The 20,859-nt window shown below is 40.6% G+C and overlaps 1 protein-coding gene across 4 annotated transcripts in view; it reads right to left on the minus strand.

Moving 5' to 3' along the window:
- Positions 1–20,859, minus strand: part of Mtcl3 (MTCL family member 3) — a 60,508-nt gene that overhangs the window by 16,257 nt on the left and 23,392 nt on the right. For 3 of the 4 annotated variants that reach the window (XM_017589873.3, XM_063276574.1, XM_063276585.1), the window contains exon 5: positions 1–72. In XM_017589873.3, coding sequence (XP_017445362.1) covers positions 1–72 — 72 coding nt within the window. The other variant, XM_039099296.2, reaches the window with a different exon arrangement.

Raw genomic sequence — 20,859 nt, forward strand, 5'->3', positions numbered from 1 at the left:
CTCTGTGGGTGTCTGCTGAGCCTTTTTTTCCGATTTTGGCAAATCTTTACTTCCTCTTCTTTTTAAGGATAACTGAAACAAAGCAAGAACATGGTGAGTTTGGTAAATGATAGTCTTTAGCACTATCTAGTTTTAAGTACCCTAGCCTCATACAAAACCAAGGCAAACAAATGAGTTCCCAAAAGAAGTAAAACTTCCCAAGAAGCTTGAAGTCTGGATCCTGACATAAAAGGCTCCCATAATTGATGGGCTAGTTGAAATGGTAATTCACAGACTATTAACTAGAGCCGATGTCATGGACGAGCCCTTTATAGTCATTGATGCTCACCTCCATTGCTTACTCTAATAATAAGAATGACCTGTGTAGGGCTGGAGAGATGGCTCAGCGGTTAAGAGCACCCGACTGCTCTTCCAGAGGTCATGAGTTCAATTCCCAGCAACCACATGGTGGCTCACAACCATCTATAAAGAGATCTGGTGCCCTCTTCTGGTGGGTCTGAAGACAGCTACAGTGTACTTGTATATAATAAATGAATAAATCTTTAAAAAAAAAAAAAAAAAAAGAATGACCTGTGTAAATACTAATCATTCACAAGTGACTACCACATGGCACTAGATATTGAACTACAGAATCAAAGTTCAATTAGACACCATGCATACCAGCAGAAGCTCAAATTAGGCAAAGGACCGAGGAAGCTAATACATTGTAGAAAATACAATGTTTAAGGCTTTAGGAAGCATGGATTTTGTTCTTAATGAAGCATCACCTCCATGACAAAAATGCTTACCACTTGGCAGAGGATGGGAAGCATTTGCTAAACAAATGAGCAAACACAAAATTCTAAGTTTGAAAGCCAAAGAGAAGAGCAGGATTGGAAAGACAAACAAAAGCAGAAATAACTCCTCAAAACAAGAAGCTTTGTGTGAATGCAAAGAACTGAAAATTAAATTCTTCATATAAAAATACCTTGTTAAACAAAGGTATCTGTTTCTGCCTTTCTTGGGGAAAATGTATGACTGTAACTGCTTTTATTCAGGATGGAATTCAAGCCACAGAGGTCAACGGGTGGTGTGTGTTGCTATTCATTGTAATTCTTAGAGTAAACTAAGTTGCTTGTAGAATAAGAGTTTCCTGCCAAAAGACTACATCTCCCAGTTTCCCTTGCATCCAGACAAGGTAATTCCAAAAGGAAGGGACTACAGGAGGAAACTACTGCTCCTTCTATTGGTCCTCTAAATTTGTATCATTACAGTTCCTGAGATAAGAAACGATCCTTTTGTCTTATGCCTTTGGCCTGAGACAGACTAGGCTGACTCCATGATAGGCTTCAAATTGGCAGTTCAGGAGACTAGGCCTAAATCTCTGTTTCCAAGAACTGGGCAAGTCCAGGCAAGTCAGTTCCTGAAAAAAGCCCAGGCCTCGGGTAGCCTGCCCTGCCATCAGAAGCTGCCCTGCCACCTGGCCTGAGGCAAGGACAGTGGATCAGCAATAGTTTCCAGACCTCCCCAGCAACGGTTTCCAGGCCCCCATGCCCCAGTCATGGTACTAGACTGTTCTTAGAGCCAACAGATTAAGATAGAGTTCACCTACCCCTCCCAGAATGCCCCTAATGTGTTTTAAATAGGGCCTGAGAACTTACTGGACCACCTGCATCTTGGTAGACCGCAGGTCCCAGTGTCCTGGACTCCTGCAGAATAAAACGCTCTTTGCTTTTGAAGTTTGGGGTATCATTCTTTAGCCAATCATGGACCCTTACAGGTCTGCCTTTGTTTCTGCCCCCTCCAAAGCCTAAATATGTCTTTTAGTGCTAAGCATACTACCCCCATTTTGATTGTGCTTGTTTGAATAAAAATGACCTCCCCTTTCCCCTGTAGGCCCATAGGGAGCAGCGCTATTAGGAGGTGTAGCCCTGTTGAAGTGCACATGGTCTTGTTGGGGGAAGTATGTCACTGGGAGCGGGTCGTGAAGGCTCAGGAGGTCAAGCCAGGCTTAATGGCTCATCATCTCTTTCTGCTGGGTGCAGATCAAGATGTAGGACTCTCAGTTCCTTCTGCACCATGTCTGTCTGCATGCTGCCACAGTTATGCTTCCCACCACGATAATGGACTTAACTTCTGAAACCAGTAAGTCAGCCCCCATTAAATGTTTTCCTTCCTAAGAGTTGCCATGGTCATGGTGCCCCTTCACAGCAATTGAAACCCTAACTAAGACGCTGGTTTTGTTTACTAAAGCTTTCAAGGTTGTGGGTATCTTTGAAGCTTTGGATGAAATGAAAACTTTCTTTACCTCAGGATCTATAAAACCATTGGGAATATAGTTTAAAAGGCTGTAAAGCAAGAAAAAAGTTAACTTAGAATTTGTTCCAAAAAGGGATTAACAGTTAAAAGTCCATGTACAAGTAATCTTAACCTGCTACAGGTTTACCATATAGGTTGAAGGGCTCTAGCAGGCCTCAGCATGGCAAACATGTCACCAACAGCTTTTGCACTTCATCCTCATTCCCTGTACCTTGATAAACCATTAGATTACATTGCTAATGCTTGCCACCAATGTCCATTTCCTTATATGGCCACCTCTTCCTCTTGATGCTGACCACCAAAGGTCAAGCTATCAAAGTACTGAAGTCCAACAATTAAAAGCCCCTTTCAGCTCCCCTAATTACCATGCCCAATCAAAGTTAAATACCTCATCCTAACATGGGGTTTCCCCTTTTCATTTCATAAACTGCAATCTGCTTATGGGCCACACCTGTCTCCTCTCTATCCAGAAGCAGTCCTTTGTCTGTCTAGGACAAATACTCTCCCCCTACCCCATTTTCCTTTCCCCTTCTTCCTGTTTCTCTATCACCTGTCTTTGTCTTTTATCCCCTGCCTTTTGACCCTCTAGGACCAATAAACCTCCTTTGTGCTGAGAACTCGGTCTGGGGTGTCTTGGGCCAACTTCAGTCCCTCATATGTAACTTGGATTCAACTCTTGGTTAGGAAAAAGAGATGTTTTCTGAAGCAAAAGCAAAAACCAAACAAACAAAAAACAGGTGTGTTTGATATGATTACCTGCTCAAGGTGCTGCACTTCCCTGAATAAAGAACAATTATGTTCCTGACCAATGACCTCAGCAAGATGGAAGCCACCATGTGATTGGCCGTCACCCTATTGCCCTCATCAAGATGAAAACAGCCATGACACTTGGCCACTATTTTTACTATGGTTACAAAGAAGGCATGCCATGTGACTTCACCACCGTCTTGGTTAATTTGACCCTGTAGCATAAACCAATTATGGCGGTACCCTTCTGCATCCCCTGGTTAGCATTATATCTCCTTCTCATTAGAGCACAAAGACAACACCAGGCCTTCACCAGGGTTTCTTTTCCCTGGATTAAGATGGAGATGCCAGGCCTACAAGTTATTAACTATCAAAGATAATTAACATTGTATAAGTTAATGATCAGTTCTGTTGTAAACAGTCACATTTTTTAATATGCCTCAAAACTATGTTACAATCATGCTAAGTACGAGTGTAATTTATTTATAGAGATAAGCTTAGAGGGAGAGACCAGTGTATTTCTCCCTATATATCACTCTCTCTATATGTTCTGAAAATTAACCCTAAAGCAAGGAATTCAAGATAAATTTAAAGTGAACTTAAAGTTTGTGGATAATAAGATTCAAAAATCAGTTGGATTTTACCTTGTGTTAATTTTGTTTCACCTTATATTGACTAATTCTAACCTTGATGTTACTTTCTTTCTTTGTCCTCAAAAAGTTGTACAGTTTTACCTCCTGACTTAGCTTCTGGGTCTTTGTCACCTTTTATCATGGCCCTCTAGATAGATTTCTTCTGATGAACTCTTAACTGCTGACCACCACTGTCAACTTATATCAGCTTGAAGCAGAAAGAGAGATTGGCACCCCCAGGCCCTAAAAGCAGTTAAGGTGACCAGTGAATCATGGCTTATCCAACTTATCTGTCTTCTTGCCACTCTAGGTATTATTTTCAAGATTCAGAATTAAAACAGCTGGACTGAGGTCTACTTTGAATTAAGTAACCTGTCTTGACAGCTCTCAGAGGAGTCCTTGGAGAAATCTCAGATCAGCTCACCATCCACGGCCAGCTAGACTCCTTGCTTGCTGCAGTATTCTGAAGTAAAGGGGTCTGAGCACAGCTAATGGTGGATGTGCGCCCTCCCCAGGACCAGTGCTGCTTCCACACCAATACTCATATCTGCTTTCACATGAGGCCCCACACACTGGGAACATAAAAACTTCAATCACAGCCTCCTCCTAACTAAGGGATTCCTGCTCCTCCCGTGCTAGGATTCTGCCTTTGTTCACTTCGTCCCTGTCTTTTAACTGTTTTACTTACTGAACTTCACTCTTTAACCAAACCGAATGTTCCACATAAATTCTCCCAATGGCTCTCACTCCACAAGCAGCTCAATTTGTTCTACTTGTTCCCTGAGATATCAGCAGAAGAACTTTTCAGGCACCGTGGAGAAACGCTGGCTGCAGGGGACCTTCAACCTTCACCCCAGGCCAGATACAATTCTTTACAATAGTCCTGTATTTTCCTCTCCTTTCTGTCTTTTGGTGTTCTGTTGCTTTTGCTAGCTCACTGTGATGCCGCAGTCCAGCAGTGGGACTAGGCTCTATGCATCAACTCCATGCCCACTTCCTCTGACTCACTCCATCCCTCCCACTGCTGCACCTCCATTTCTGCCCACTTTCCTGGAAAATCTCAGTTTTACTCTGCTACCAAATCATCTGCTTACAGATTGTTATTCAAAGGTTTCTCCAGAGTTGCAGGGTGGCAATCACGTGGTCCATCAGAACCAACTGAGTTAAAACTTCCCTCCGGCTGACTGAGCACAAGACTCCTTTCTTCAACAGCACTGAGCTTCCAACAGTGACCCTCCTCAGCAGGAAACAACTTAAGAGCCTATGCCCCCATTTTTCTGCATCTCCAGTTTTCTAGTCTCCTTAGATTTTGAAATGATAGTTTCCTGCTAAAAGACTACACCTCCCAGCTTTACCTGAAGCCAGGCAAAGTAACTCCAGAAAAGAGAACCAGAAGAGAAAACATGGTTCAGTAACTTCCAACCCTATAAATGGTTGCAGCCATCTTTCTCCCCAGACCTTCTTTACCACTGAAAGACCCCAGCTTAGCAGCAGTAATGCCATTTTGCAAGGCTGTACTTAAGATGACTGGTTCAGAGAAAGGTTAGAACACTGAGTACACAGCGGCTGCCAAGCAAGATGTGTTTGGTTGAAGGCCTGGCAACAGGACGACCCCGGGAGAGGTCCCACACCCTGGTGGGGGGGCCGAGTCAGCCGTTATGTTCCAGAAAGGTAGCTAAGAAACTTGCCCCCGGGCTGAACCCTTGGGGGGCCGAGTCAGTCCTTATGTTTCAGGAAGGTAGCTAGGAAACTTGCCCCCCGGCTGAACCCTTGCCACATTAGAATCCACCAATTATATCCCTGTAACCATGCATCTGCTTCCGTATGCTTGCTTCTGCTCCCCAAAATCCTATAAAAAGCCCATCCTTGGTTCCGTGGGGCGCGCCAGTCCCCCGAGTGACTGAAGTGCCCGCAGGTGCCTGTGCCTGTGTATCCCGACAATAAACCAAATCCTCTTGCTGATTGCATCCTGTGGTGTCTCGGTCTGGTCTTTGGAGTTGGAGGGTCTCCATCCCGAGGGAAAGTTCTCCCTGAGAGCTTTTCAACCACCTTCATGGTGTGAGACATTCTCAAAACCCAGGTGGGCGAAACTATGCTTCTGCGCCTAGTCTACCAAGGAAAGTGGTCCCACCTATCTAAGGTCACGGACTTCTGTTTTCCAGCCTTCCATCTCTTTTAAGTCACCTCAGAAATCCTCTTAGAATTGGAAGTTCTAGTTTCTGAGTCACCTATTGGCAAGAAACGCTCCATAGAATACCAAGAACATAGGGGGATGAATTAGAATATCTGAAAGGCCATCATGCCATAGTCCTAGTAAAACCAATGTAATCCCCATTCTTCGAACAGTTCCCATTCTCTCGCCATGGCCAGTTAACAGTGCCACAAAAGCACTCAAAGTGTGAAAGGATGATTAGCTGCCCTGAATTGTGCACTAACTCATGGCAATGCTGAGTGTGTACTCCCACTAATTACTCTGAAGACATTGAACAGAGAACTTAGCAAAACCGATAAACAAATGTCCTACCAAGTTCAATCACTGAAACAGCATCACTAACATCAACAGTAGCAGTTAGAAAATCAACTCTGCGAGACTCTTCCTGGGTCCAGTGAATCAGAAACACTGGGGCTGATCTACAACTTAATGAAATCTGTAGGTTCTTCTATTGTCTTTTTTTCTTGTGACAGAGTTTCAACTCTAGTCCAAGCTAGCCAGAACTAGCAACCCCCTGCTTCATCTTCCTCGGTGATGGGATTATAGACGGAGGCAGCACACTTAGCTTCAGACTCTGATCCTGATGGTAAGTCTGCCTCCGTCTAAAGTTACGACTTGGTTGCCAGTACAATTGCCTAAGTCAGAGAGTTTAATTGGGTTCCAGGACATTCATGGTAGAAGGGAAGATCTGGACCTGCACAAATGGTATCATAATAATAAGGCCTCTATGTATATCCCTACATGCACCTATCACCCTACCCCCAATAAATACATGTGAGAAAACCAAATAATTTGGTACATAGAAGAATCACATTCTGACCCACTTAGATCACATAGGCAAAAGTATCAACTCAGGCTATGGCTAGACCTAGTGGGGAAATCCAGCCATGATGTTTAGAATAAAATAATATCTCATTTTGAATATGGTATATAAGTAGCCAGGCCATGGTAGACGGAAAGAAAAAAGAAAGAGAGAAGGAATCGTAAAGCTTTTATGTAAAAATAAAATCTATTCTTGAGAAACATGAATTCAGTGTGGGTGTGATGGAACAGGAGATACATGACCCAAGGCCCACGGTGACCCACGTTAGATCTGGAAAGACACGGAGCAAGGTCTGGACTCTACTCCATTGGTGTCAAATAGTTGCTTTAATTAGAAGCAGGGGCAGCTTTTAAGGAACAAGTGGTGTTATTAGACCATCACAGTTCAGAAATCACGGACGGCAGCACAAATGGCTTCAAGATGACAGGCAGATGTGCAAGAATTAGGAGGAAAAACATGTTCTAGTTCTGCAAATATTGTTGGTTCTTTGTGTCCCATCCATTTTCCATATATCATGTGATGTTTAGTTTGAATGGTCAACTAGAAACAATATAGAATCACCTGGGAAAGGGAATATCAAGGATGGATTGTCTTAATTAGATTGTGCCTGTGATGTAGAAGGTATACAGATTATATTAACTGAGCTGGGGAAACTTGCCCAGCCTGCGTAGCACCATTTCCTAGGCAGCAAATCTTGAGCTGAATGAGTGGAGAGAAGGGCCCTAACTACAAGCCTGCATTCATGCATTCATTCATTCATTCATTCTCTCCCTGCTCTTGTCAGTGGCCTCTTTCAGCTACTTCAAGTTCCTGTAGTCTTGACTTCCTCACAGATTGACTAAAACTGAGAACTGTGAACTAAAACAAATCCTTTCTCCCCTAAGTTGCCTTAGTCAGCACCAAGAAACACTGGAAGCAAATGTTACTAAAAATAATTTTTCTTCTAATGTGGTTTGAATTGATTCAAAAAGGAACAAAAAATTTTAAGCACTAACAGAGATATCTAAAGGCAACAAATACAGGAAAGACACAGGGCAGTGGAAAAAGCTGTTCTTCCAGAATGGAAGAATTGCAACTAAGTTATCCAGGAAGCCTGACTGTTAAGGGATTTTGCAAAATTAAACTGCATGAACAACAGGAAGAAAGGTGTAGAGAGGTGAGTATATCTAGAAACATTTTAACTTCAAGGAGAAACAATCGAGGCTCAGACACTGAGGACACCTGAGAGAAGAAAACAATGAAAAGATGTGTTTCCTTTCAGAGCTAAGAAAGGAAACAATGTAGTCAATGTTAAAGGATGAATTAGTTTTAGCTATCCTGGGTTTTTTTGTTATTCCAGATGAATTTGCAAATTGTTCTGTCTAACTCTATGAAGAATTGGATTGGAATTTTCATGGGGATTGCACTGAATCTGTAGATCGCTTTTGGTAAAATGGCCATTTTTAATATATTAATCCTGCCAATCCATGAGCATGGGAGATCTTTCCATCTTCTGAGATCTTCTACAATTTCTTTCTTTAGAGGCTTGAAGTTCTTATCATACAGATCTTTCACTTGCTTGGTTAAAGTCACACTGAGGTATTTTATATTATTTGGGACTATTATGAAGGGTTTCTTTCTCGGCTTGTTTCTCTTTTGTGTAGAGGAAGGCTACTGATTTATTTGAGTTAATTTTATAGCCAGCCACTTTGCTGAAGTTGTTTATCAGCTTTAGTAGTTCTCTGGTGGAACTTTTGGGATCACTTAAATATACTATCATATCATCTGCAAATAGTGATATTTTGACTTCTTCCTTTCCAATCCCTTTGATCTCCTTTTGTTGTCTGATTGCTATGGCTAGAACTTCGAGAACTATATTGAATAAGTAGGGAGAGAGTGGGCAGCCTTGTCTAGTCCCTGATTTTAGTGGGATTGCTTCAAGTTTCTCTCCATTTAGTTTAATGTTAGCAACTGGTTTGCTGTATATGGCTTTTACTATGTTTAGGTATGGGCCTTGAATTCCTGTTCTTTCTAGGACTTTTACCATGAAGTGGTGTTGAATTTTGTCAAATACTTTTTCAGCATCTAATGAAATGACCATGTGGTTTTTATCTTTCAGTTTGTTAATATAGTGGATTACGTTGATAGTTTTCTGTATATTAAACCATCCCTGCATACCTGGGATGAAACCCAGGATAGCTAAAACTGTCCTCAACAATAAAAGGACTGCAGGGGGAATCACTATCTCTGAACTCAAGCAGTATTACAGAGCAATAGTGATAGAACACTGTATGGTATTGGTACAGAGACAGACAGATAGACAAGTGGAATAGAATTGAAGACCCAGAAATGAACCCACACACCAATGGTCACTTGATTTTTGACAAAGGAGACAAAACCAACCAATGGAAAAAAGATAGCATTTTCAGCAAATGGTGCTGGTTCAACTGGAGGTCAACATGTAGAAGAATGCAGATCAATCCATTCTTATCACCCTGTACAAAGCTTAAGTCCAAGTGGATCAAGGACCTCCACATCAAGCCAGATGCACTCAAACTAATAGAAGAAAAAGTGGGGAAGCATCTCGAATACATGGGCACTGGAGAAAATTTCCTGAACAAAACACCAATGGCTTATGCTCTAAGATCAAGAATCGACAAATGGGATCTCATAAAACTACAAAGTTTCTGTAAGGCAAAGGACACTGTTGTTAAGACAAAATGGCAACTAACAAATTGGGAAAATATCTTTACCAATCCTGGAATTGAAAAAGGGCTTATATCCAAAATATACAAAGAATCCCACTAAGTTAGACTGTAAGGAGACAAATAACCCTATTAAAAAATGGGGTTCAGAGCTAAATAAAGAATTCACAGCTGAGGAATGTCGAATGGTTGGAAATGTCCAACATCTTTAGTCATAGGGGAAATGCAAATCAAAACAACTCTGATATTTTGATATATCACACCAGTCAGAAAACCAGAGCAAAAACTCTGCAACAGCAGATGCTGGCAAGGATGTGGAGAAAGAGGAACACTCCTCCATTGTTGGTGGGATTACAGACTGGTACAACCACTCATGGAAATCAGTCTGGAGGTTCCTCAGAAAATTGGATATTGAACTGCCTGAGGATCCACCTATACCTCTCTTAGGCATATACCCAAAAGATGCTCCAACATATAACAAAGACACGTGCTCCACTATGTTCATAGCAGCCTTATTTATAATAGCCAGAAGCTAGAAAGAACCCACATGCCCTTCAACATCTGAGGAATGGATACAGAAAATGTGGTACATCTACACAATGGAATACTACTCGGCTATCAAAAACAATGACTTTATGAAATTCGTAGGCAAATGGAGGGAACTGGAAAATATCATCCTGAGTGAGGTAACCCAATCACAGAAAAACACACATGGTATGCACTCATTGATAAGTGGCTATTAGCCCAAATGCTTGAATTACCCTAGATGCACAGAACACATGAAACTCAAGAAGGATGACCAAAATGCGAATACTTCACTCCTTCTTTAAAAGGGGAACAAGAATACCCTTGGCAGGGAAGAGAAAGGCAAAGTTTAGAACAGAGGCAGAAGGAACACCCATTCAGAGCCTGCCCCACATGTGGCCCATACATATACAGCCATCCAATTAGACAAGATGGATGAAGCAAAGAAGTGCAGACTGACAGGAGCCGGATGTAGATCTCTCCTGAGAGACACAGCCAGAATACAGCAAATACAGAGGCAAATGCCATCATTAAACCACTGAACTGAGAACGGGACCCCCGTTGAAGGAATCTTAGAAAGAACTGGAAGAGCTTGAAGGGGCTCGAGACCCCATATGAACAACAATGCCAACCAACCAGGGCTTCCAGGGACTAAGCCACTACCTAAAGACTATACATGGACTGACCCTGGGCTCCTACCTCATAGGTAGCAGTGAATATCCTAGTAAGAGCACCAGTGGAAGAGGAAGCCCTGGGTCCTGCTAAGACTGAACCCCCAGTGAACTAGACTGTTGGGGGGAGGGTGGCAATGGGGGGAGGATGGGGAGGGGAACACCCATATAGAAGGGGAGGGGGAGGGGCTAGGAAGATGTTGGCCTGGAAACCAAGAAAGGGAATAACATTTGAAATGTAAATAAGAAATACTCAAGTTAATAAAGATGGAAAACAAAAGGATGAATTAGTCCTGGAGAAATGCTGGAAGTCTGGCATTCTTTCCTGGGAGGCGCCTTGCGTTTTACTCTCATTTAAATAGCATTTAAATGGTATGGGGCTAAATGAAGCTCTGTGAAAAATCCCTCCCCTTGAAATAAAGATGTATTGCTTTTAGGAAGACTGTGGGACTACAGTAACTTTAAGTATCACATCCAATTTTTCAATAAATATTTATCATCTATTCATGGGCCAGTATGATTTCATTAATTTTCTGATGTCTGTAAAACAAAGGTAGGAGTTGAATAAGTTACAGCAACGCCATGTCTCACTTTTCTCTGTTGTTACTCTACTCTACTTCACACACTATGTCTAGTGGTTTCTCTGTGTGTCTGTGTGCATTTCATGTGTATATGTGTCTGTGTTTAGGTATGTGTGCATGTATATGTGTGTACATGTGTGCCTGTGTGTATGTGTGTGTGTGTTTGTGTGCATATGCATGTACATGTGTTTATATGTTTGTACATGTATGCATGTTTTTATATGTGTATGTATGTATATGTGTATATATTTGTGTGTATGTGTAAGCATGTGTGTGTGTATGTGTGTGTGGTGGAATCTTTTTGGATAGTGACAATGGCATCTCACACCTTCTTTGTTGGCAGCATGGAAACTTTAGAAAGTTCTCCAGAGATGTTTGTAGGAAACATTTCTTGTTCACTTTTTCTTTGCATTCTCAGATATAACTTGTCTGAAAGAGGCTGCTATTCCTTCTCCCACATGAAAGCCTGGAAGTGGAGTGTTGCCAATAATTACGTGTGCATGGCAATTATATAAATTGATTGTTTATGTTCTCAAAGTGATAGAAGATTGCTCTTTTAATTGCAATTCGGTCTACATCTGCCTCTCCCTGACCTGTTTTGGTTCTTTTCACAGAGAGTTTGCTATGCAGTCTTGACTGGCCTAGTACTCACTATGTTCTGTATCCTGCTATTGACGAACCTCAACGCTCCTGCAACTCCCTGCTCCTGAGTGCTGGATTGACAAGTGAACCTTCAATAGATGCCACCAAAAGATATATTATGTGCACCATAATGTAAAGTGAGATCCATTTCTATGGTAAGCAAACCAATGAACTAATTATATTAATGCCTGTGAGCTTTATAGAGCAATGAAGACAGCTATGTCCTTTCCTAAACATTTTATGTATATCTCCTCTTTGAGTCTGTCAGCTGCTCTGAGTGTGATGTCATAGTGTCAGTATCACGTCGCTGTGGTTGGATAAACTACCCAGCTGGCAGATGTTAAATGAGCGTTCATAGAGTCCGTTTCAGAGCTCTTGCTCTGAATAACTCCATACATTTAACTGTGGCGCACAGGAGCAGAAGTGCAGTCTAGCAACTGGCTTTGCTACTTCTCTATGCTGTCAGAGGATGGCTGCACAGGCATGTGAACCCCCTTACACACGTTACACAGGTGTATTGTGTCTTCCATCACCTACACAACAAAAGTGATGTACACACTGGTTCTCATAATCTGAAATTCATGTCGTGTCGACACTGGAGGGAGGTCCAGGTATACACCACCAAAGGCTGGAGGGAAACTAAAAGAAGCAGGAATCTGTCTCAATTTCCTCTTGTAATCTGGCCTTGGCAGCAGACGCTTCTCTACTATTTAGGAAGGAGGCAGAAGGATCAGGAGTTAAAGGTTGCCAACTTAGCTAAACAACAAATCTGAGACTAGCATAGGCTGTATGAGACCTTATCTCAAAACAAAACAAAACAAAACAAAACAAAACAAAACAAAACAGAACAGAACAGAACAGAACCCAACAACCAGGCCTTAGAAGGGCACAAAGGGGCCTCTTGTCTCTAAAGTCAGCCTTGTCTTTACTGACATTAGAAAGCCTGGGAGTACGTGAATGCACTACTTAGAGTACAAGAGCAGGTGAGTCTCTGCTGTCCATGTTGTTCATCTTACCCTATAAGGGTAATCTAGGCTCCCAAGTCATCTACCAAGGCATGATCATGTGTCGAAAGTAGAATGTGGGTAAGAGAGGCAGAATCCAGGGTGGTTATCCAAGAGCACTCTTCACCAATTCTCCTAGTTTCCCATGTTCACAGGCAGCCATTAGCAGATCTTGATACATTTCATTTATCCTGGGAATATTGGATAAGGTCACTCTGTGATCCATGAAAGCTGGTTTCAGATTCATGGTGATCTTTTCATCCTCCTGAGTGCTGGCATTACAGGCATGAACCACCACACCAGGCCTTTTAAAACATTCTCATCAATATATTTCCCTAGGACATTACCAATATTTGACCCCAGAAAATATTTTTTAATGAAAGCTTTAAATTATTTGAAAAAGCTCACCTTCCAGTTCTAAATTGCAAATGCATCTTTTAATAAAAGTGTTCCAATTAGCACCAAAGGTGTGATCTGAGTTAAGAGTGAATGAAACAAGTCCAACATTCACACTTATTACTGGGCTTGACTAATCACACAGTTTTGAAACGTTTCTTCTATTTAAATTTACTTTTCATTCCTCATCTTCAGGAAGAGATTGTGTGCACATCATTATAGTGACCTCTTCCTAGATCTAACTTTCAAATTAAAATCTGTCAACTCCTGGAGAGTGTAGAGAGAGGGAGAGCATTTGATCACTCAGTCTTAAATTAGATGTGTGCATCAAATCCCTCCCCTCAATGTTCACTGATGTATGAAAAGAGGGGGAAGGAATATTTTAGGAACCAGAGGTAAAGAATTACTCCAAAGAAACACCATCTTCCAGACACAACAATATTGCTGCATATATGAACTCACAGAGACTATAGCAATATGCAGAAGACTTGCAGAGGTTCGAGCCAGATGGGGTGCCAACATTGAGAGGGGAAAGTGGACAGGGCTTCCAACCCTTAACCAAGAAGCTATCTGCAACTGATACTAAATGGCAAATGGAAAAACAGTTTTCTCCAATGGAATGTTACTATGTGTATCAATGACACTACAGTACAGATGAACTCAGAAGTTTTTGGTTGGTGTTTTGTTTCATTTTGCTTTCCTTTGGCTTGTTTTTTATCTTATTGGGCTTTTGGTTGTTTGTTCTGATAGATAGATAGATAGATAGATAGATAGATAGATAGATAGATAGATAGATAGATATAGAGATATAATTGAAACACAGGGAAAGGACATAAACTCAGTTGTGTAGAAATGTGGAGAGGATTTACGATGTGTTGGGGGGAAATACTTAAAAATATATGAAAAAAATATCAAATTAGCCATTAGTTTTACCAAATTTGTCTTTTCCTTTTGCTCCTACAGTCTTTCTAGGCAGAGAAAAGCTTGATTTTCACAAGATTTCACCTAATAAGTCATAGGTAAACATGAAGGCAAATGCCAAGAGAGAGCTGTACCCAAGAAGCCCTAGGATCCATTTGCCAAGGTTCCATAGAGAGGCAAGAAGGCCAATAGCAAGGTGGGATGCACAGCATGGAGCAGGAGAGAAGGCAAAGCATCCTTAACTCATCCACTTCAGGAATCAGCCTGGGAAATCGACTAACTCTAGCATCTGTTCCCAGGATACAATACTAAACAGAAACACTGGCTTTGTTTTTTAATGCTCAATAAGAATGGTATCCTTCTTAAAGATGCCCAGTCACAAAGGTGCAAGTCAAACGTAGAGAGGCGAGTTTATAAACATGTTGTTCTGCTCTGTGAATTTGTATTCAGTTGCTGAAGAAATGACTCAGCAGTAAAGAGCCCTTGCTGCTTTGGATTTGAATCTGGATTTGGTTCAGAGCACAGACATAGTGCCCCTCAACCTCCTGTAACCCCAGTTCTAGGGGATTCTATACCCTCTTCTGGCCTCCACAGGCTCCTGCACAAACATGGTGCACATATATAAACCCAGGTCTACACACATCCACATAGTAACCTAAGTCTTAAAAGTGTTGATTCAATGTTGAATAGAAATAGCAAGGATCAGATTCTGTTATTGATACAAACAATTCAATGACGTTTCTCTCTTTAGCTCCTCCATTTTTTCCCACTGCGGTAAAGATGATACATGCAAAAGATCAGATTGGGTATAGAATTATATAAATTTATTGTTATTAAATAATATAACATATAAGCTTGAAAGCTAACAGAGAAAGAGAACACTAGTATTCTCCTGTTTGAGAAGCAGGGTCCTTACTTTAGGGTTAAATAAGTTATGTATAGTTCTTTATTTTTTTTTTGTTGTTTTGGTTTTGGTGGCTGGGTTTTTGTTTTGTTTTTGTTGTTGTTATTGTTTTGGGTTTTTTTTTGTTTATTTGTTTGGTTTCGTTTGGTTTTTTCAGACACGGTTTTTCTCTGCTTATCCCTGGCTGTCTTGCAACTTGCTCTATAGACCAGACTGGCCTGAAACTCAGGGAACCACTGTCCTATGCTGGTATTTCCTTTCTAAAGTCATTCTTTGGTAGTAGCAATGACTTTAGGACACCTCTAAACTTTTCTTACCATACTACTTGGTATAGTGCTTAAAGGCTTTTAGATGAGAAAATGTACTCTCCATAACAAAAGTTAGGTGAGCCAGAATTTAGAAACTCAACTCCAAAGAAATTAAAGGTCTTTAAGGATATGGGCTAACAGAGAGAAATAGAGGCTTGTTTTTGTTAATGGGATTCAGTGGCTGTGGAAACACAGGAGTACGGGGAGGAGACTAATAGCTGAGGCTCACACAGCTTTGTGAAAATGTCTCTTGTATAAATCAGGTTTGGATCTAATAACTGGTGCTCAGTCTTTCATGGTGTGGTTCCTACTATATGATCAAATAATTTCTAGACATGTAGGAAAAACTTGATTATTCAAGTTTCTCTAGGTTCCCCGGGGGGCTCAAAGGTACTGGTCAGATAGTTTTCTTGAACAAGTAATCTCTTTGTCATTATGAGAACATTGTTGGAGTATGGATAGCCAGTCAGAAAGTCAGCCAAACTGTTAATAAAAACTGGTCTCGGGGCTGGGGATTTAGCTCAGTGGTAGAGCGCTTACCTAGGAAGCGCAAGGCCCTGGGTTCTGTCCCCAGCTCCGAAAAAAAAAAAAAAAAGAACCAAAAAAAAAAAAAAAAAAAAAACTGGTCTCAAGGCTAGGGTATCTTATTTCTCAAAGCAAAGGCACATTATAAATGCTTCTTTAATAGCATTTATAATATAATAGAGGAGTTATATACCAGCCAAAAGCTTCAGAAAACTCTACTGAGTTAAGACTGGGAGAGTTTTGCACAACGCGTTGTTGGTTTTGTGGTTTTGTTTGTTTGCCCCATCTATGAGTAAGGTATGCTTTTCAACAACGCCCATCAACAAATGCAGAAATTTCAAATTCCATTTAATTTGCTGTGGTTATTGAGTAGGATAATAACCGTCATTCTAGCTCAGCAATTCAGACATTTAGAAGGCCATGTATGGCAATGATAGCAGTTCCTTATGGACCTTCTCTACAATGAGGCAAACAAACTAAAAGCCATGTAGAGCATTTATGAATGGAAGTCCAATCCCTACTGCATGATGTCTCAGCCAACTCAGTCATGAGCGATGTGACTGTAATGTGAGTATGTTTGATAGGATTGTACCAAACATGCCTAAAGCTGCTATTCCAAAATATCAGGATGCTGAGGAATGGATATAACAGCATGAGTACCTGAAAATTCATCCTGATATGAACATATAGTTAGGATATTTAATAAAACTTTTCTATGTCAGAAAAGTCGATCATTTATAAAATGCCTTGAAAGGAGGAAAGAAAGTCCCCAGAAGTGGTTCTTGGAGATTAGTAAAACACAGGAATCTGAGGTATTCAAACACATCTCCCTCTACCTTGTGTTCCCAGTACAAGCACAAAAAGTTGCGCGTGCCCATGCATCTGAAGAAGATGCCCAGCTCAATTGCAAAGAACAGTCCTCTTATTAAAATTTCAATACAGCAAAGAACCCTTCAGGGATGGGGAGGATGACAAACTGAACAATGAGTCCCAAGGTATAATTTTCCTTACCATCTTCACACATTGAAAAGCCTTGGAGGAAAGGTATTGTTTTGTATAAACTACAGGTAAGCTTCTTTCAAATTTTTCTGAGATTAAAGTATCCCCTAAACCTAGGATCACTCAGTATTCAGAGTTAGACTTAATTTCATTTTTACCTTAAATAGAAACTGATTGCTAGTAGCTCCCAAAAACTGAAAGGAAATTACAGACCAAGGTGACTATACCCTTGTAACAACAATGGAACAAGAAGCATTAAGTGGGCAGCTAAAGCCTTCCTAGTGAGCCAATGTGACATGCACAAATATTTCTTTTTGACATTCAGTGAGATAATTCCAAAAACAAACAGGAAGAAGAAAATACACCAAGTTAAGGTTACTTTATGCAATGAGGGAAAATGGCCTTTTGAGCTGGCTCAGTGGGTAAAGGCTCTTTTGGCCAAGCCTCATAACCAGTCAGAGTTCAATACCCAGAACTGACAAGGTGGGAGGAGAGAACTAATTCCCGAGAGTCAGCCTCTGGCCTCCACACCAATACTGTGCATGTGCGCATGCATGTGAAACATATATAATACATAAAAACTACAAATGGCAAAAGGCAAAACCAAATGGTAGTGAGGATGACAAAAAAGGAAAATTCTTACATACTGCTTTTAGGAACTTAAATTAGTATAGCCAGTGTGGAAAGCAGTAGGGAAGTTCTTCAAACTAAAACTACCATAGGAACAAGAAATGTAGATCTTAAAGAAAACAAACCATCCTATTAAAGAGATAATGATCATTCATGCTTATTGCAGGGCATCCAAGATAATCAAGATATGGAATCAATAAGATATCCAGAGATGCTGAATGATTAAAGCACGTGTGCGATGTACCCACCCTGTTGATTGCCTCTGTATCATCTGACAAAAGTAAATTTAAGGAGGAAGGATTTTTAGCTCCCAGGCACAGAGATTTCATTCTATCTTGCAGGGAAGACATTGGGGTATCTCATATCAAGCCAGACAGGAAGCAGAAAAAGGGCCAAGACAGAAAGATGCCACAAGGACACACCCTCAAAGACTTACTTTCTTCAGTCAAGCTCACCCTTCTTCAGTTCTACCACATACCAATAGTATATTCAAACTTTGAATCCACTAATGGATCAAACTCCCCTGGAAGGGCCCTCACTCTCCTAATCCCATAAAAACTTCTACATTTAGTCAAGTTAAACATTCACATCTACTGTCACACACATGCTGGAATAATATCTATCCACAAAAGGATGAAATTTTGTCAGCTATGGAAACAAACCTGGAAAGCATTATGTAAAGTAAAATTAGGCACAAGAGGACTGACTGGCTTATTTCAGAAGCTAAAACTTCTGATTATAGAGAAATGTAGACTAGAACTATGACCACTGAAGGTTAGAAAGAGCAGAGGGGAAAAACGGCATTGGATAACTAGAATAGGTAGGGGAAATCAGTTTGAATAGATTATGGCATGGCAGTGTACCTAATAGCCTATAACCCTCTATAATATACTTCAAAATAACTAAAAGAGGTTCAAGCTTCCCATCACACAGAACTGATCATTTCTGAGGAGCTGTAAATTAGCTATAAATGCTAATTGCTTTGACTTGATAATTATATGTTAAGTATATGTATGAAAGAATAATAAAAATGCCTTGTAAGTATGAATTTTGTACAGCAACTTACATATATGAAGAAACACAGACTGCTGAAGAGATATAGCTCAGTGGTTAAGACTGCATACTGTTCTTACAGAGGACCCACGTTCAGTTCCCAGCATCCATGTCATATAGCACATAGTCCCATGAGCTCCAGGGAGATCTGATGCCTGTGGCCGTCACTGGCACCTGTGATTGCAGACACATACACATACCCAACCCCAACCCTGACACACACATATATATAGTTAAAAATAAATATAAAAACATTTAAAATAGAAGAATTATTTAAGTCATTTATATCATTTGAAAAGAGAGGGCTGGAGAGATGGCTCAGAGGTTAAGAGCACCAGTTGCTCTTCCAGAGGTTCTGAGTTCAAATCCCAGCAACCACATGGTGGCTCACAACTATCCATAATCAGTTCTGATGCCCTCTTCTGGTGTGTCTGAAGATAATGACAGTGGCTCATATACATTAAATAAAGAAAAGAAAGAGAGTATTCTAAGACACCGCATGTATGAACTGCCTGACAACCTTGAGTCTGTGTAAAAGAAGCCACATGTAAAGGTCACCCATTGTACAATGACAATCCTACAAAATGTTGAGAATAGCACAGTGGAAAGTGGTAGGTGTCTCTGTAGTTGATTGAGGATAAGGAAGAGGGGCTGAAGATAGAATGTGAATACAAAAGAGCCTTGAGGGATCTTTATGGAAAGATTTGAATAGTCTTGGGTATGGTTGAACTCATATGTACTAAATGCCATTAAATTGTATACTTAAATAATGGATTGGTTTGAAAATGTATGGCTTTAAAGTATACCTCAAGCACCAAACAAAATTTACCAGGTTGATTTTTTTTTTAAAAATTAACAAGAGAAAAAGAAAAAGCAATCAAACAATCAGAAATCAAAGGATGTCTGAAATCTTCTTAGTCTGAGAAAAAGAAGGCAGTTTTAGCCAACACTGTACTCTTTTTTTTTTTTCGTGTCAAGCCAGGAGAGGAAGAGAGAAGAGAGAGAGAGAGAGAGAGAGAGAGAGAGAGAGAGAGAGAGAGAGAGAGAGAGAGACTGTACTCTTAATAATAGCACAGACAGTCTCTGTGGACTAAGTTCCAGAAAAGGGGGCTGAACTGGTAAGTCTACGTCATGCCTTGGTCGCTCCTGGGAATTAGATAATTCAGACACTAAAATTCAAAACACGACATCTGGATGTCTTTATAAAGCAGACATGCCGATGTGGTAAAGAACTGATACAATGATTATGAGATTCTGAGAAATTTCCTAGGGATACAGAGAAGGGTCAAAAGCAAAAGAATGAGAGAGGCTAGCTGTCCAGAGTTACTGAAATAAATGCTAGAAAGAAAAAATAGAGCATGTGATAAACAAGCCTGTGTAATGCAACAAGGCTTCTACAAATTGAGCAAATGCCCTTGGATTTATAGACTGCACAGTTTGGACATATTATAAGCAAAGATGATCATGCAGATGCACCCAGGCATCAATCTCTGACCTTGTTATGATCTTTGTAGTTACCAAGATATGCCTTGCCATTTCTCTGCATTGTTCTGTGCTACACGAAGACATTCACTGGAGGCCAGCAAGGGTAGGGAGAGTCCTCCAAGTCCCCAGCCTCATTCACTCAAACATTGGTTCAACCACAAAGGCACTGGCAGGAATGCTGAGGCAAGGAAATGGAAGGTGTGTGGGACAGGGTGTTTCTCAAGTCTTTGTCCTTTCAACACTACATAAAATGTAGTAGCCAAGTCCCCTTCAATCTGTCAACAGTCAACGGATACTACCAGGGAGACATGCTTCTTAGATCAGCTGCCACTGTATCTGTAATGTTGTTTTCACAGCTTGCTCACCCTATCATCTGTCCATCCATCCATCCATCCATCCATCCATCCACCCATCTATCAATCAAAGGGATAATGGTGTCCATGTGTTTTTGGTCTCCTCCAAAAGCAAAGTCCTGCTTGATTCTCTTAACCATGAATCCATCACTGAACTCATATTTGCTCATTGCAAACAAAATCTAAGAGCTAAAAGTAAATTGAATCGATAATAAGAGAGCCATTACTTTTAGTTCAATAATTTCAATATACCAATCCTGTATGAAGTCTACCAATGACAACTTTTAAAAATCACTGTTCCAGAAGAGAGTGTGTCTGAGTTTTTCTGGAAAACAAATGTAAGAATATTGTTTACAGTTCAGTTGTATAGAGACTGAGATTGAAAGCAGTTAAGGACAAGATAAGATTTTTTAGATGGCTATATAAAATAAGGTCATATGAAAGTAAAGATGGCTTGAAACTGAAG

Source organism: Rattus norvegicus, chromosome 1 (genome assembly GCF_036323735.1).
Source record: "Rattus norvegicus strain BN/NHsdMcwi chromosome 1, GRCr8, whole genome shotgun sequence".
Classification (NCBI taxonomy): Eukaryota; Metazoa; Chordata; class Mammalia; order Rodentia; family Muridae; genus Rattus; species Rattus norvegicus.